Source organism: the organism of the source record quoted next, unplaced genomic scaffold (genome assembly GCF_019419815.1).
Source record: "Pyrus x bretschneideri cultivar Hongxiangsu unplaced genomic scaffold, Pyrus_bretschneideri_v1 Contig68, whole genome shotgun sequence".
Taxonomy (NCBI): domain Eukaryota; kingdom Viridiplantae; phylum Streptophyta; class Magnoliopsida; order Rosales; family Rosaceae; genus Pyrus; species Pyrus x bretschneideri.
Window position 1 is genome coordinate 1,152,689 of NW_025999807.1, and position 18,431 is coordinate 1,171,119.

Here is an 18,431-nt window from a genome sequence, read left to right on the forward strand (position 1 = left end):
ACATAATTCTCAAATTAAACCAAAAGAATGACATGAGTTTGAGAAGATAAAACCGAAAGAAGAGAATGCCAAGATTTCCTCCTTCCTTTCCTTCCTTCCCCAACATAGCAGCCTTGCTTTTTTTCCTTGCTTTCCTTCTTTTTTTTCTATCTTTTTTTTCACCTTTTTTTTCCCTCTTTGCTGCTGCAACCTGTAGCCCTTTTCTTCTTTTCTGCTACCACAATTTTTTCTCCATAACTCACCCCACTAACAGCCATTTAGTGATGACAATAAGTGAGAGGAAATACTAAAACAATTGTAACTCTTTGGGCAGCCTTTATGCCCATTACTCTCACTTAATTTTCTATTTTCTCTGATATTTGAATAGGTGTTAGCTGGCTTGTTCTTGGCTGCATCAGTTTTGGCTGTTAGTTTTATGGGATTTATTGCTTTCAATGTTTTTTTGTCAGTTACAAACTGCTCAGCCTCTTGGGAACCTTTCAGTGTTAAAACGGCCATAACGTTTTCTAGAAAAATGATATTAACAATCCGCGAAATGCTCCAGAAAATAGACATCCGTAGCTTTCCAAGCATATAAGGGTCATTCTCTAATTCATTCTGAGCTGTCCGCAACTTGCTTCCAAAGTCAGCTGATGTGCACAGGCAGTTTTGACGAATTTGTTACTTAAAATTCCACTTGTGCTATTTTTCTTTTCTTTACTTGACAAATCCTACAAAACACAAAAACAAAGTAAATAGCTCAAAAATATAAGGAACTAACTAAGAAAAGACAAGTGAATTTGATGTAAAATATATATAGATATGAGCTTATCAAATACCCCCACACTTAGCTCTTGCTAGTCCTTGAGCAAAACAATGAAAACATGAAAAAATAGCAACATGAAAAACATTAGCTTCCCCCTATGTGACCCTCATAGAATTTCGTTCAAGAAAACAAATCATCAAGAACCTTAGCTAGCATCAAACAAGCTAATCCAAGCTCATCTTCGTTATTCAAATGTTAACAACTACCTTTTAATCATCCTTGAAGTGTAGTGTGTGTAATAGCCATGCTAATGCAATTTCAAGTTTTGTTTTAAAACACCACATTCAAACTAGTGACCTTCTCATGGGACATACACTCAATCACACATATGTTTAGTTTAACGTGTTTCGCTTAAAGAATCAAATGTGAAAGATCTACCATAAGCTTGCATAAAGATCTCATCTCCACAATCATAATTGCAAAACTAAAATAAAGAGGACTCTTATTGGTTGTAATGAGGCTTAGGGAGAGGGTTATAGAAATGAAAGGATAGGTAAACACAAGTTCCAAGCTACATTGTAAGCAATTCTCTTGTTGAGATTTATAAGAACTCAAGCTCTCCAACCACTCTACTAATACCTCCAATCACACCCCTAAACTTTTTATTTTCTTTGTATACAATTTTTCTTTTTTTCTTCTTCTTCTTCAATTTTTTTTTTTTAAAACCAATTTTTGCACATAACTAAATACAAACATGAAAGACCCCCACACTTATTCTTTTGCCAAACTCCTTCAAAGTACTTCACAAACATTTCTCATAAGACAATCTCACATTGCTCACTAGCTAGCTTGGAAAGGGTAAGGAAAAATGTTTAAGGTATAAGGGCAGACATATCTGGTGATAAGAAATAAAAGGCTTAACATATACGGCTCAAATTGGCAATCTAATGATATCATTTTTCTTTAGGAAACATGCTTATTTGGGCTATGGTGATAAACATAATGCTTCTATCCTTTTCAAGTTCATGCAATCAATGACAAACATTTCGAAAGATCGTTACGCAAGTTCTAGAGATGTAAGTCACATAAGTTCATCACACATGAAAGAATAGGAGTGTATGAAAAATGCACACACTTTCAATAGGCTCAAAAACTCACATAGGTTGTATATGGTCACTATGTTCACATATGAAGCTTTAAATCATGCTTTAGTTTCACATCAACAAGGCTATGTGCTTTTGGTTTTTCAAAGATGATTAAACATGTACAAAACTAACAAGAGAATAAGGAATTTCACACAATACATGCTTACTAAGTTCTTGATCACCGTGGTTCAAATTCAATCCTGTTATATCATTGGGTCAGGAAACTAACAAAAATCTAATTCAAAACAATAAAGAAAATAACACTATTTTTGAATTTTTCATTTTTAGAATTTTCTCTCTTTTTTTTTTTAGTTTTTTTTTATTTTTTATTTTTTTAGAGTCAACAAAACTAATTAAGAAAACAAAAAAAAAACAACAACAAGGAAACAAATGAAACCAATTCTTTGTCAAAGGGACGAAAATTTTCAATTTGGTCATTTTTTCAATCCTTACCCCCAAACTTAAACTGGACATTGTCCCCAATGTCATAAAACACAATAATGCATAAAATAAAAATAAAATAAAATAGTAAGAAACAAAATAAAGCATTTGGACTGAAAACTTCCCCAATTTGCAATAAAATCAAGTGATGACCCCCAAACTTCAATTCTGCAATCAACTCCAAGGGTGGACATAACCAAAGATTCCTACAAAGAAAATAAATAATTCAGCTTAGCACGCAAGAAAACTCAGAAAAAAACAAACGAAAAATTGAAAATGACATAAAAAGACAATGAATAGAAATATTGGGTTGCCTCCTAATAAGCGCTTGTTTTTACGTCCGCAGCCGGACAGTACCAAGAGTAATCATTCAAGGGAAGCTGGTTCTTGGAGGGGTACAACCTCCACATCATGCTCCGCAAAAGACTCGTAATATGGTTTGAGTCTATGTCCATTCACTTTGAACACATTTCTGGTCTTTGCACTTTGAATTTCCACTGCATCATGAGGAAAAATATTAGTTATAACAAACGGACCAATCCATCTAGAACGGAGCTTACCTGGAAATAACCGAAGGTGAGAATTAAATAGAAGAACTTCTTGTCCAATGGCAAAGCTCTTCCTTAATATCATCTTGTCATAAAATGCCTTTGATTTCTCCTTGTATATTCGACTAGACTCGTATGCATCATTCCGGATTTCATCTAACTCATTCAATTGAAGCTTCCTCTACTATCCGACAACACTCATGTCCATGTTGTAGGCTTTGATCGCCCAATAAGCTTTGTGTTCTAATTCTACTGGAAGACTGCATGGTTTCCCATAAACTAATCGAAATGGGGACATTCCAATAGGAGTCTTATAAGCAGTCCTATAAGCCCACAATGCATAGCTTAAGCGCATGCTCCAATCCTTCCTACTAGGACTCACAGTTTTCTCCAGAATTTTTTGACCTCACAGTTTGATACTTCTGCTTGACCACTAGTTTGCGAATGATAAGGTGTAGACGCCTTATGTGTGACATTGTACTTCCTAAGCAACGCTTCAAATGTTCTATTGCAAAAGTGACTCCCTCCATCTCTAATGATTGCTCTAGGTGTCCCAAATCTTGCAAAGATATTAGTCTTAATAAAATCTGAAACAACTTTTGAATCATTAGTTTTGGTGGCTTTCGCTTCCACCCATTTAGAAACATAATCCACAGCCAATAAAATGTAAAGAAAACCATTTGAAGATGGAAAAGATCCCATGAAATCAATGCCCCACACATCAAAGATCTCAACAATCAAAATAGAAGTTTGTGGCATTTGATTTCTTGGGCCCAAGTTACCTGTTCGTTGACAACGATCACATGTTGCATAAAACTCGTACGCATCCTTAAACAAACTAGGCCAATAAAAACCACTTTCTAACACCTTAAGGGTTGTCCTCTTTGCTCCAAAAGGGCCGCCACATGCATAAGAATGACAAAAAGTTAGAATAGATTTAAACTTAGATTCAGGGACACACCTTCTAATCAATTGATCAGGGCAATATTTCCACAAATAAGGATTATCCCACTCGTAGTATTTGGCGGTTTTGACAAGCTTATCTTTCTGAGCACGTGTAAAATCATCCGAAATCTTTTTGGTGACCTTGTAATTGATAATATTTGCATACCAAGGGTCAGTAACCTTTAATGAAAACAATTGCTCATCCGGAAAACTTTCACGTAAAGGGATGAAATGTTCCTCTGTGTTTGAGTGCATAAGTCTGGTAAGATGATCTGCTACAACATTCTCACTCCCTTTCTTATCCTTGATCTCCAAGTCAAACTCTTGAAGCAGAAGTATCCATCGAATGAATTACAGTTTTGCATCTTTTTTTGTGAGTAAATACTTCAAAGCTGCATGGTCAGAAAACACAATAACTTTAGTTCCAATCAGATAAGATTTAAATTTTTCTAAAGCAAATACAACAGCTAGAAGCTCATTCTTTGTTGTTGAATAATTCAACTGTGCATCATTGAGTGTTCGTGATGCATAATAGATGACATGTGGCACTTTGTTGACACTTTGTCCTAGAACTACACCGACAGCATAATCTGAAGCATCACACATTAACTCGAAAGGTAAACTCCAATCTGGTGGCATGATCACAAGAGCCATGGATAACAACTCTTAAGTTTGTTGAATGCTACCACACACTCTTCATTCATATCAAATGTTGCATCCTTTTGAAGAAAATGGCACAGGTCTAGAAATCATTGAAAAGTCCTTCATAAACCTACGGTAGAAACCTGCATGTCCAAGAAAAGAACGAATCTCCCTGACAGTAGTAGGGAGGGATAAAGAACTAACAAGTTCTACTTTAGATTTATCAACTTCAATTCCATTTTCAGATATGATATGCCCTAGAACTAATCCATGCGAAACCATGAAATGACATTTTTCCAATTTAAGACCAGATTAGTTTCTTGACAACGTTTTAAAACTAGGGACAGATTATGTAGACATGTATCAAAAGAATCACCATAAACTGAAAAATCATCCATGAACACTTCAATTATTTTTTTCAATCATATCAAAAAAGATACTTACCATACACCTTTGAAATGTGGCAGGGGCGTTGCAAAGTCCAAACGGCATCCTCCGGTATGCAAATGTGCCAAATGGACATGTGAAAGCCGTCTTTTCTTGATCCTCCGGAGCAACTGCAATTTGATTATATCCAGAATAGCCATCAAGAAATCAATAATGAGAATGACCAGCTAACCTTTCTAACATTTGATCAATGAATAAAACTGGAAAGTGATCCTTGCGTGTGGTGCTGTTTATCTTCCAATAGTCTGTACAGACTCTCTAACTATTTTGCACATATGTAGGCACTAGCTCACTAGCTTCATTCTTAACAACTGTGACTCCGGATCGCTTTGGAACTACTTAAGCAGGGCTCACCCACTTGCTGTCCGAGATAGGATATATGATGCCAACATCAAGAAACTTGATAACCTCTTTCTTGACGACCTCTATCATGAGTGGGTTCAAACGGCGTTGAGCTTCCCTTGTAGGTTTTGCACCTTCCTCAAGCAGAATCCTATGCATACATGTAGTTGGATTTATACCTTTGATATCTACAATGCTCCAAGCTATGGCAGTTTTGTGATCCTTCAGTACCCAGATCAGTTTCTCCCCTTCTTCTGCTATGAGTTGTGATGATATGATGACCGGTAATGTTTCATCCTCTCCCAAAAATGCATACTTCAAATGTTCAGGAATCGGTTTAAGCTTCAATTTGGGTGCCTGAATCGCAGAAGGAAGAATTTTTTCGTTAGAAGTAAGAAGAGAAATAAAATAGGAAGAAGACTTACCACGAATTGGTGAAAAAGACTCAAGGGCTGCCACTGTTTGGATTAATTCTTCTTCAATGTGCTCAGAATAATTAAGTTTTCCATGTGTAATGCTATGCACTAATGCCTTTTCTAAATTATCTTGTCCCACACCTTCATTAAAACAATCCTACACAAAATAGTCAAACGCATCAATAGACAAACAAGATTCAAAATCACTAGGGTACCTCATAGCATTGAAGATTTTGAACTTGACTCTTTCTCCATCAATTTCCATGGTTAAAGTAACATCGTAGACATCAATCTTCGTACGCGCCGTTCTAAGGAATGGTCTTCCCAATATAAAAGGAAGTGCAGTAGGCATAGGGTCATGTTCCATCTCAAGAACAAAAAAATCAGCGGGAAAAATAAGCTCATTCACTTGCACAAGTACATCCTCCAATAGGCCTTTGGGATATCTATTTGAACGATCTGCCAACTGGATTACTACCTTTGTTTCCTTCAAGTCTCCAAGGTTTAGTGATTCATACACCGAATATGGCATCAGATTGATGGATGCCTCCAAATCACACAATGCTTTCCCAAACTCTTTCCCTCCAATTACACATGGAATGGTAAAGCTACCGACATCCTTCAACTTCAATGGTAGCTTTCTCTGCAAAACAGCTAATAGTTCCTCGCTTAATGCCACAGTTTCTTGATCATTGAATCTTCTCTTGTTCGTACAAAGCTCTTTAAGGAACTTTGCATACTTGGGCACTTGTGTTATGGCATCTAAAAGAGGTAAGTTCACTTGGACTTTTCGGAAAGTATCCAAGATTTCTTTATCAGTTTGCTCTTTCTTAGACTTCATAAACCTACGAGGAAAAGGAATAGGGACACATGAGTAAATGAATTTTGAACTTCTTTTCTTACCTTATCAGAATCTTTTTTGTTCAATTCTGTATCTTTAGGAGACTTTTCAGTTTCTGTTGAAGCCTCATCTTGCTCAAGATTTTTGGTTTGTTGCTCCCCTTGCTCATTTGTATCTTTTCTAGTCCTCTTTTGCATCCTTGGCTGCTCAAAAACTTCTTTTCCACTCCTTAAAGTCACAACATTCATCTGCTCCGCATTTGGATTCACCATGGTTTGGCTAGGCAACCTTCCTGGTTGGTGTTGTTGCCCCATCAAACTTGCTAACTGACTCATTTGGCGCTCAAGGTTTTCAATTGCTTTGTCTATTTTCTGTTAATGAGATTGAGTAGAGTTAGCTAAAGAAGCAATTAAATCCTCAAGAGACTTACTTGGAGCTTGTTGTTGTTGAGGCTGAAATAGTGTCTGCGATCTTGCTTGAAAGAAGCCAGGTGGACGGTTATAGTTGTTGGGAACAGATTGTTGTCCATTGTCTTGATTGTTCCACTTTAAGTGTGGATGATCGCGCCACCCTGCGTTATAGTTGTTGGAGTATGGATCATACTTTTGTCTTTGTTGCCCTTGAAACCCTCCTAACGCATTAGCTTGCTCAAGACCACCTTGATCCATTAACGAAGGGCACATATCCGTGGCATGTCCCATCATTGAACAAACACCGCACACCTGTTTTGGAGCCACCATAACCTGTTGCACAAGATTAGTCCAGTTAGCTAATTGTAATTCAATACTAGAGTTAGCACTTACCTCGTTAACTTTCTTAAGAGGTAGCTCATCTCTCCCTCCAAATTGTCGTGTATTGCCAGCAATGTTCTTTAATAATGCCTTAGCATTTGTTGGTGTCTTGTCCATGAATGCTCCTCCACTTGCTGCATCAAACATTACACGATCAGTACCACACAATCCTTCATAAAAATCTTGTATTAAAAGATGCTTTAAAATTTGATGATTAGGACAAGATGCAACCAAATGTGTGAATCGCTCATAGTAATCTCCAAAGGGCTCTCCATGTTGTTGTCGGATTGCACATATGTCTTTCCTTATGCTTATAGCTTTTGTGGCCGGAAAATATTGCTCCAAGAATGCTTGCTTCACCTGGTTCCATGTGTTCATTGATCCTGGAGGTAAATTGTAAATCCACTCCTTTGCCTTAGCTTCTAATGTAAATGGGAATGCCCTCAACTTGACTTGCTCCTCATCCATATTGGCTAGTCTCATTCCCGAGCATACCACATGAAACTCCATGAGATGCTTGTTGGCAACCTCTGTTGAGAAGCCATGGAACTTAGGCAAGTAGTGAATCATGCCAGGACTTAAGCTCAAATCCTCCTTCTGCATTTGGATATGTGATGCACAATGGTTGTTGATCTGTATTTGGCGTTGCTAACTCCCTCAGAGTACGGTTATCAGCCATGCCTTCTTGTGGTTCTTCCTCCTCTTCCGAACTCAAATGTGGTGGAGAAGATGGTGGTAAAGACATTGATGCACGCCTCTGCTTGATTGTTCCTCGAAGCTTTCGAAGTGTTTGTTCAACCTCAGGATCGTAGGAAGCTAGATCAATGCTCTTGGACCTTTGAGTATGCATATACTACGAAGAGTACCTGAAACAAAAACAAAAACACTAATTAGAAAAGAAAAGAAAACAATAAAAAATAAGTAATTAGAAATAACAATCCCCGGCGACACGGTGCCAAAAATTTGATAGGATTAAAAGCATACCACAAAGTAGCACACAAATGTCCTATTAATTTTCCTTATTAACGATAAGATTTATCAATTGTAGCATATGAAAATAAGGGTCTTTCCCGCAGAAGATTGTTTTATCTAACTACTTAGAATGTCACAAAAACTGGGCTGTTGTCCCTACTGACCAGCCACCGAAAAATAATTATTAGACCAATTTACACTTATCTAAAGTCTACGAAATTTTATATGCATATACTAGACACATAGAGCTATACTCACACAAATTTTTGGGATTTTTGGAGTTGATTTGATATTTAAATTAAATCAAACAAAAACAAGACAGAGACAGATTTTTAAGTAGTTCACAAATTAAGAAAAACGAGTTAGGGGAATTGCTATCCACCACCAAATAATCATGCAAACATGTTATGTTTCATTCAAATTCCTTTCATTTTTGGATGAAGATGCTCAAGTTGGCTCAATGTTTGAACTCAACCTATTACTCTTTCTTATGTAGTATGTTAAGAGAATGGCGTTTTCAACTTAACTTAGTCCCTAACATGCAATCTCGAATGGTGTGTTCATAGATTTAACAAGTAGAAATCATCAAGAACGAAAAGAGTTTGAGTCATCACAAGGCATCGTAAGTACTAGCGTTGTCTTACTAATCCTAGAAATTGGTTCAAATGTTAATCACAATTAACAAGTACTACTCTAGAACATATGTAGGTCCTCATTCGACAAGGGCAGGCACACACATATTCATAGTATTAGAATCCTAAATATGCTTACTAAGTATGCATCCATAGAAAACACATAAAAAATTCATCAATGAGACAAGTAGTGAATCAATTTTCATCCATTCATAAAAGTAATTCAAACGAAATGTCATAACAAACTTGCAATCATATTCGGGGCTTCAAAACAGCCCCTAACTACTAAAAATTAGTTACACATAATTCTCAAATTAAACCAAAAGAAAGACATGAGTTTGAGAAGATAAAACCGAAAGAAGAGAATGCCAAGATTTCCTCCTTCATTTCCTTCCTTCCCCAACGCAGCAGCCTTGCCTTTTTTCCTTGCTTTCCTTCTTTTTTTTTCTATCTTTTTTTCACCTTTTTTTTCCCTCTTTGCTGCTACAACCTGTAGCCCTTTTCTTCTTTTCTGTTGCCATAGTTTTTTCTCCATAACTCACCCCACTAACAGCCATTTAGTGATGACAATAAGTGAGAGGAAATACTAAAACAATTGTAACTCTTTGGGCAGCCTTAATGCCCATTACTCTCACTTAATTTTCCATTTCCTCTGATATTTGAATAGGTGTTAGCTGGCTTGTTCTTGGCTGCATCAGTTTTTGGCTGTTAGTTTTATGGGATTTATTGCTTTTAATGCTTTCTTGTCAGTTACGAACTGCTCAGCCTCTTGGGAACCTTTCAGTGTTAAAACGGCTATAACTTTTTCTAGAAAAGTGATATTAACAATCCGTGAAATGCTCCAGAAAATAGACATCCGTAGCTTTCCAAGAATATAAGGCTAATTCTCTAATTCATTCTGAGCTGTCCGCAACTTGCTTCCAAAGTCAGCTGACGTGCACAGGCAGTTTTGACGAATTTGTTACTTAAAATTCCACTTGTGCTATTTTTCTTTTCTTTACTTGACAAATCCTACAAAACACAAAAACAAAGTAAATAGCTCAAAAATATAAGGAACTAACTAAGAAAAGACAAGTGAATTTGATGTAAAATATATATAGATATGAGCTTATCAGCTATTCGGACCACTTCTTTCGTGAGCAACTATCACTGTTCCAATTTCAAAGGGTAAATTACATTTTAATTGTAACCTTGTATGATATCTTTAGAATATTTCAATTTTATATGTTTACTTATTATTTCATTTAAATTCTTACATCCGTTAAAATTTTTGTTAGGTTATTTGTTAATTGACGACGTGGTAGTTAAATTTGTCCACATTGATTAAAAAAAATTATAAAAAAAATCAATTAAAAATAAGAAAATAAGCTTTTATGCCAAGTGAGCCCACCCTTCAATCTGCATCTGCATCTCTCTCTAACTCCTTAGAGCCCCACCCTTCAATCTTCATCTTCTTCCCCAACAACCCAATCCTACACGACACGACCCATCAACCACCACCAATTCTTGAATCCACCCTTTAAGCTTTTTTCTTTCTTTAAAAAGCATTAATATTAACTAATTAAAAGCATTAAAAACTACTTAGTACTACAGTCTAGTAGTATTCCTCATCACTTGTAAGTGAGAGGTCTTATGTTCGATGTGAGACATTAGATTGGACATATTTCTTTAATAAGTAATTCATCTTCAAGTTGAATACAATTTTTACATTTCTTCCTCCGACATGCCTTGACTTTAGTGTGTTATCTATTGCAATTTAATCTCATAAAACACATGAGGCCATAAAAATACTATACCATCAAATAGTGGATACAAACATGTGGGCAATTGCTAGAGAGTGTGAGTAATAGCGGATACCATCATTAGATGATATGTTGCCGAAGGGAAAGTCAACATTCTCATGGTTGCATCAGCAGATACACTGACTAAGCCAATGTCACAAGTCTAGCTTGATCATCACATGGAAAAGATTGGTGTTCAATACATGGGTAGATGGCTTTGAGTGCAAGTGGGAGATTATTAGAAGTATGCCCTTAAAGAAGTGTCTGAGTAATAGCTTTTGGAACACTTACTTTTGTCAAGTGGGAGATTTGTAGAAGTGATCTAAGTGGTCTAAATTTGGTACTTATCAAGTGGAAGATTCTCAAGCTTGACTGTCACATGTAATGACTTTTGGAATACTTATTTTGTTAAACTCTTTTTATTTTAATGGAAGAGAAATGTTTATTGTTAATCACTATTTGTGTGCTATGTGTTTAATCAACTACAGGATCCAAGGAATGTAATCAATCTATGGAAAAAGTGATCTAGGAAAGTTAGATCAATGAGGTCTTTCTCTTGTGTTCATTCCTAAAAGGTTCATAGCCATAAGATTGTCAATTAAGCATTGACAATCCGTTAAGCCTTCTATGTGTTATGTCAACTCAATTGAGAGTATGATTAGTCTCAAGTCGTTAATGTTAGACACTATGACAAACACATAGGTGCTTCAAAGGATGTTGAGTATACAGAACATCGATCAACAAAGAGTTCTAACTTAAATGTCATTTAAGAACCAATTAGTTGCAATAATGAAAATTAGTTCTTTGACCTGAGAGACCACATATGCCTTATGTGTACGTCTTTGAGCATTTGAAAATGTAACCTCGTGGGGAACCAAGATTCCCGGGCCTTGTACACACCGCCTGACACACTATGAGAGTACACTCCTCATCTTGGGTATGTTCCTAGCATTGTTAGGTCATTGATTTATTCATAGAGACATGTGAGTGTACAACAAGGTATCTCTAACCTTCCATAGTGGAAGGAGAATACTCTAAGATATGGTTCCGAGAGTCTTTGGCCAAAGCACATAATACGAGGAAGAATGTTCCAAATCATATTCACTAGAATCATATTGAGAAGAATCACAATGGATAGTAAACATGAAATTAACTATCAATGAAACAATGTGGTCAAGAGTATTGAATTATAGAAATATGATCTTATTGCACTATAGTTGTAATTGAATAGGTTGTCTTACTACTACTTAGCTTAGGCAGCCATGACATATTGCAATCCTTGGTGTGGAAAAATGACAGTACTTGAAGGCCCTTCACTTGGGTGACTTCCTTGTGAACACAAGGATGAGCTTCAAAGGTATGAAAGCTCAAACTTTCCTCTTTCCATTTTGCGAAGAGTCTTAGTTAATCATCCATTAGGCCTTGAATTTCATGGATTTGCTTTAAGCCCATATATGCAAGTGTTGCTCAAATAATCTCTACATAAGCAAGATTAGGGGAATGCACATATTATTTCAAGTATGGTAGTTACATTCCATTGAGTTGTGATTTCAAAGTGATTACTAAAAGTTGAATCAAATAAAAATTATGGTGCTCATGGTTTTGATATGTTGCCATTGTATATGTATGACGACTTCTTATAGAATTTCAGCATCTCTTACAAATGATAGCAATTATATCCCTCAATAATGCTTTTCAAGTTATCAGATCTTACAAAATTGAAAAGATGTTATTGAAGCCCTTCGAGAAAAATCAACAATCACAAGGTTTATGATTCCAAGTCATTCGAGACTTATCGAGAGGTAGCATAGGAATCTAGGTTTTTTTTTTCGGTAAATAATGTGGTCTCATTTATGATATTTGGTATGAATTTAGAGCACCCATGAAGACTCGTGTGGATGATGAGTTTGAAGATGGGTACCACTGTATGCTAATCACATTGGATAGGGCAAAACTGCTAATGGTATGGCTTATTGGATAGTGTGCAACTCTTAGCGTAATTGATGACAAAATCAGGAGGATGCACCTATTATTGCAGGTATAATAGGTACATTCCATTGAATTGTGGTATGTGATTATTGAAAGGTGAATCAAATACAAATTATGGGATTCATGGTGTTATGTGTAGCGACTTTTAATAGGGTTTCAACATCTCTTACAAATGATAACAACAATATCCCTCAATCATGTCTTTCAAGGTATTATATGCTTCAATATTATGAAGATCTTATTGATGCCCTTCGTGAACAACCAATAATCGTGGCATTTATGATTCCAATTTATTTGAGGATTATTGAGAGGTAACATAGGAATCTAGGGTTTCTTTCGTGAAATTTCTTGTCTTATTCATGATATGTGATATGAATTTAAGAGGCTACTGCAAATAACCGCAATAGGTCTGCAACTCCAATGCTAGCACACTCATATGTACAATCCCATGAGATTAATGCATATGAAGAGGGTACTAATACAGAACACGAGAAACTTAAAATTTCAAGTTATTACATCCTACAACATCTTGAAGATGTTATTGTCGCCCTTGATGAACAACAATTATTGGGGCATCTAGAGTTTTTTTTTTCTTTCTTTTTGTGTAAATAGTTTATCTTATTAATCGCTAGAATACAAAAGTTCATCTACCGTGGTGGATGCCCGTAGTAGATAGAAATCCCTTACGGACGCTTTGCCCATTAAGAACTTGGATGTGGTATAAAATGTAAGTTTTCTACCAAGGGCCTTATTGTGATAGAAATGAAATGCGCGCTGTTGTGGATTCGCATGACCATAAGTGAAGCCTATTGTAAAATATCTCATAACTCGAGCATTGTTCGTTGTTAATTGCGTTTATGACCACGGGCATATGCCGTTGTAGATTTGTAATAGGCAGTGTCGTAAACTCCTAGAGACCACGAGTTATGCTCGTTATATGAAAGATAACCACATGCACTATTCATTGTTATTAGTTTTTCAATTTTGTGTTCTTTTTTAATTTGTTGACCCATAATTTATACTAGTTACATATGGTTCTAAGCAGTTTAAATACACCAAGACGAATAAAAGATTGATAATCTTATAACATACCTTCAAATTACAATACATTGAGTTTCCAAAGAAATATATAAGCAATGAAATTTTGATGTCTTAAAGTATCAATCTTATCCAAGTTGTACCAAAATACAAGTTTCCAGTCTAAATACCAACTAAAACTACCCTCCAACTCAGATATACTTTGATGGCTAGGCAATCATACGAGATATAGCATCCTTTAGGATACAAAATTCACTTGTAGGCCAGTATAAAGACATATTCTCTACTCTCACACAGTTACCTAAAATTTCCAACAGTCAGGACCAAGTATCATGTGATGAACTTTTGCTTCATAAGTTGTTGATTTTATTGATCCAGTTGCAACTACTTGTCCATTTCTAAGCTAATTAGAAATTAGCATGAAAAGCCTAGTAAAGTACCAAAAGGTTGTAACTAGGATAAAGAAATCAAATAAGAACATCAATATAGAATGACTAAGTTATTAGTTATCAATTATTATCAAGTTTGTGTTATTACCTAGAAAGTGGCGTTAACAATTATTATCTATATTTGTACTACTTCTTTGTGACTACCAAATATGGAAGAAAAAAAATTGATCAATTTATATCAGAAGCTTATAAATTCCACAACCTAACTATTTAGTACTTGTTCTTGTTCTCGTATACTTGGGAACTAGCTTTGAATCTTGTCTATAAGCATTGTTATCTTTTCGTGCACTTTTTATCACATTGTATATGATAAAAAAAAATAGAAAAACAATGTAATTATCAATACCATGTTATCTCTTAGCTTCTTGTGCACTTTTTCTTTCACATACGCCTGTCTAGGTTGCCTAGCCTCTGTCCAAACCCTGCCCAGACCTAAATGGCTCCGCCTAGTCTTGCCTAATTCCGTCTAGCGTCAGTCTATTACGTTTTTTGAGTTTATGATTGATTAGGAGTGACTCGCGGTAGTCGAACACCGTTCAGTGCCTAGGCGACCGCTTAAGCCGATTTTTAGAACACTGATCAATACCCACATGATAAGTTGGTTAACTTTTCAAAGAGAGTAGAAAATTGAACATTGTAAACCATTATACTTGGTGTTCTTCCATGCTTGTAGTATTCACTTCAATAAAAAAAATTGTGTTGGACTATGTTGCTCTTACCAAAAGAACCCTTCTAAATATCCACATATCAATTGTTCTTTATAGGAACTTGCAAATATGCAGATCCATTTTTGCAGTGCATGGTGACCTCTTAGATATCAGCCCTCACTAAATAGTCATATGATAAAATCGTGAGCCTTATCTTATACAAATTTGCAGCAGACAATCAAACTAAACAAAAATTTGCATGAGAAATATTCACACAAACATTTAGCCTTTTACATAGGTTTGTCCACACAAATCACTTACACCCTTACTATTATCAATACTTTGAAAGGCCACTTCTTTTCTCTTCTTACAGTCATTTTCATCCATATTAAGCTTCATCTCATAGGTGATGAGTTTCCCAACCAATTTTCCAAGCTTGATCTCATTTAGGTCCTAAAACTCTTGAATCACAGGCCTTCTTGGCTTGAAATCTCTTGGGTTAGGATCTCAAAATTTTTTGAACAACAGTTGTTTCATCAATAGACTTCCTTAACCCCAAGGCTTCATTTGTCAACATTTCAACTTTCTCATAGAAACCTGAGAAGGTTTCAGACTCGAGCATTCTCAAATCCTCAAATTTTGAAAGAGTCATCTGGAGCTTTAGTTCCCTCACTTGTTTATCATCTTCATGAAGAACTCGGAGTTTGTCCCAAGCTTGCTTGACAGCCGTGCAGTAACGAACATGAGCAAACTGATTAGACGAAACTGCGAAAACAATAGCATTCCTTGCTTTCCTATTTTCCATGGTCGATGCAATCTCCCCTTGAGCTCATTCACCTTTGGGCCTAATCACAGACTCTCCGTTGACAAGCCTTCCACTCGAAGGTGAGATAATGAATAATAGTAAACATTACAACAAATTGGTCATTTAGCGAGAAACGTTTCAGCGAGAACATTATCTTTCACGCTAGTAGAGTTGCTTTCATCGAGGAAAATTTTGAGTTCTTGTAAAAAGTGAGCTCATTTGGTCTCCTTACATCTCTAAGAAATAGGGAGAAAAAATTGTTCTTCTCGCACTAGGTTTAGCGGGAATTATATTCCCTTCTTGCCAAAATATTAGCGAGGAAATTACTGTTTTTCTCACTGAACAAAATTTTTAGCGAGGAAAATAGTTCTCGCTGTAGCATTCCCGTTATAATTTTCCAAAAGTTTCAAATAAGGCGCCTTTTATTCACACCTACAACGATAAATTTTGTATTTGGGTCGCATAAGTGTTCAGCGAGAAAAATATTTCTCGCATACGGCCCAAGTTTGTAAAACTCAATATTTTTCTAAGTGTTTATAAGGACAATACTGTGTCGTTTATGGAATAATAATAATAATAATAATAATAAGAAGAAGAAGAGGAAGAAGAAGAGAAGAAGAAAATGGGAGAATCTTCTACAGGGGAGGGCGGGTGGAAAACGGAGGAGGCCTGAATGAGGAGGAAAAGAGAACAGGGGAAAAGAAAAAGAAAGAAAAAGAGGTGGAAGAAGGACAACATGGAGAGAAAACTATACCTGAATTTTTTAGAGAGGTCCAAGGAAGTATAGAAGACTATGTTTGAAGAAGCAAAGAGAATCATAACAAAAGGATGGTTCCCTTTGTTGACCTGCAACAAGGGTAAAAATTCCCAGCTTTCTTTGTTATTTCCATAGCTTCTTTATATCAATCTTTCTTTTTACCTTTAATTTTATACATTGGGTGTGTTGATCAAAACATCATGTTTTACGGTTTGGCTTAAAAAGTCAATTTTTGTTAATTGTGAGTATAATTGAAATCAAAGTTATAGACATGATTTTGGGATTGTATGGAAGTATTCTGAAGTTCTAATTAGAAGAGTTTGGGTTCTAATTTGAAAGGAACTTATGTTTTCTACGAAGAAAAACTATGTTCAAGTAGCCTACTTTGGCTCTTGATTTCTATGTCCTTATGGATTCCTTTTGATCCATTATCATGTGTTTTGAAACTAGACATGTCCATGATCAAAGCCCATTTGATTTCACATAATTCCGTTGAGTTTTGATATGTCAAAACCATGTACAAACTTGAGTCACGAAGCTGCCAGAAAGTAGCAAATATTGGGTTTCCGGTTTCGGGGCTCTATTTTGTATCTTGCATAACTTTCAACTTAGAACCCCATTTCTTACAAATCATAGATGCTTTTAATGTACTCAAAACAGGCTTCGAATCTCATGTTTGTTTGTATCATTTGGTATGGTTATGGGTGTTCAAAATCGGGCTTAATCTTGGTTGGCTAAAACAGTTTTTCTGTTGCTTTTGTAGAGATGAGGCTACTACTTTTACAATATTCATTCTTCTCACAATTTTATTTCTAATTTACTTATCTATATTAAGTTTGTGCTTAAACCACTTAACCTACACAAAAATTACCCATCTGCTTTATCTTCTCTTAGGTAAATTGCTTGACTTCTAATTTTATTGTTTTAACCTCTCATATTGTTTAAGTTGTAAAATATATGTGAATCATTGGTAATTAGAATCATAAACATGACGTCTTTGGCATTAGAATCATAAACATGATATAGGACCTATCTAATAGGTATCAAAGATGATAGGTCATACTTTTTTGTTTTATTAGTATTGGAGGGTCATGAGGTCGGGGGGCAAAAATAATGATGTTTTGATTGTTAATAGTTCTTAGCAATTGATTGAAGTTGGATGTTCATTAAACATACGTTTTGTGATGCATTCACTACTGGTGTAAACTCATTCATATTGAGATGAATGAGCTAAATTGAAGTGCGTAAGTTAGTTATGTACATACTGGATGTGTATATTTTATGTGAAGCTTTTCTGTTTATGATATATATATATATATATATATATATATATATAACGGAACCAAATGTGATAGATTTTATGTTTGTGTACATGAAGGAGCTAAGCATGATAGTTTATTTTTCATTTGTAGGAAGAGATGCTAAGTATGAAAAACAAAACAACTCTTCAAGATGGTACTGTGATGTTGACAGATGATGAAATTGTTCGAGGGTTCTTGGTCACAAGTCTGGGTACTTCAAAGGTCCTTCAAAGTCTGTTTCTCTTGAAGACACTATGTCGAACAAACATTTAGAAGAAAAACTTGAGACTCAACAACAAGAGCTTGTGACAACAAACCAAGAGCTTGGTGAAGCAAAACAAGAATCCAAGAATTGAAGGAGAACCAAAAGAAATTTGAGGAACTCCTACACAAAATAATGGAAAGGCAGCAACCACCTCCATAAGTAGTCCTTTTGTTTTGATGGAATATGTGAACTTTGTGTGAAAACAATGTGAACTTTCATAGTTGTTAATATTAAGCTTAACTGATTTGATAGATTATGAATTATCATTGTAAGCTATTTTGGTTTTGGACTAATATGAATTAACTTTCAGTACCTTTGATCATTAATTCTTGACACTAAATTCCAGTTACAGGGAGAAACCAACTTTTCGCACTAGGTTACTTATGAGAATAATTATCTTCAACTTACAGCGCGGAATTTTACCTCTGTTAAAGTTCTTGATATAGACTTGTTACGGTGAGGAAACGAGTGTCTCCTAGATACTTATCAATG

The 18,431-nt window shown here is 35.6% G+C and overlaps 2 protein-coding genes across 2 annotated transcripts; both read right to left on the reverse strand.

Annotated features, from left to right (window-relative positions):
• Window positions 1–5,252: 5,252 nt before the first annotated feature.
• LOC125472238 lies at window positions 5,253–6,847 on the reverse strand. The gene is made up of 4 exons (XM_048573431.1): window positions 6,618–6,847; window positions 5,887–6,516; window positions 5,813–5,828; window positions 5,253–5,570 (listed from the first exon to the last, which is right to left on the reverse strand). The coding sequence occupies exons 1-4, from the start codon at window positions 6,845–6,847 to the stop codon at window positions 5,253–5,255; spliced, it is 1,194 nt and encodes a 397-aa protein (XP_048429388.1).
• A 39-nt stretch (window positions 6,848–6,886) lies between these two features.
• LOC125472239 lies at window positions 6,887–7,906 on the reverse strand. Its single transcript, XM_048573432.1, has 2 exons — window positions 7,316–7,906; window positions 6,887–7,255 (listed from the first exon to the last, which is right to left on the reverse strand). Exons 1-2 carry the CDS (start codon window positions 7,904–7,906, stop codon window positions 6,887–6,889), a joined length of 960 nt encoding a protein of 319 aa, XP_048429389.1.
• Between the last annotated feature and the right edge of the window lie 10,525 nt (window positions 7,907–18,431).

Coding starts and splice junctions, on each gene's coding strand:
- LOC125472238 (XM_048573431.1), bottom strand. CDS start 6,847: ATGAGTCAGTTAGCAAGTTTGATGGGGCAACAACACCAACCAGGAAGG. Junction 6,517..6,617: donor GCTTCAACAGAAACTGAAAA/GTCTCCTAAAGA, acceptor TTTTCCTCGTAG/GTTTATGAAGTCTAAGAAAG.
- LOC125472239 (XM_048573432.1), bottom strand. CDS start 7,906: ATGCAGAAGGAGGATTTGAGCTTAAGTCCTGGCATGATTCACTACTTG. Junction 7,256..7,315: donor CTCTTAAGAAAGTTAACGAG/GTAAGTGCTAAC, acceptor CTTGTGCAACAG/GTTATGGTGGCTCCAAAACA.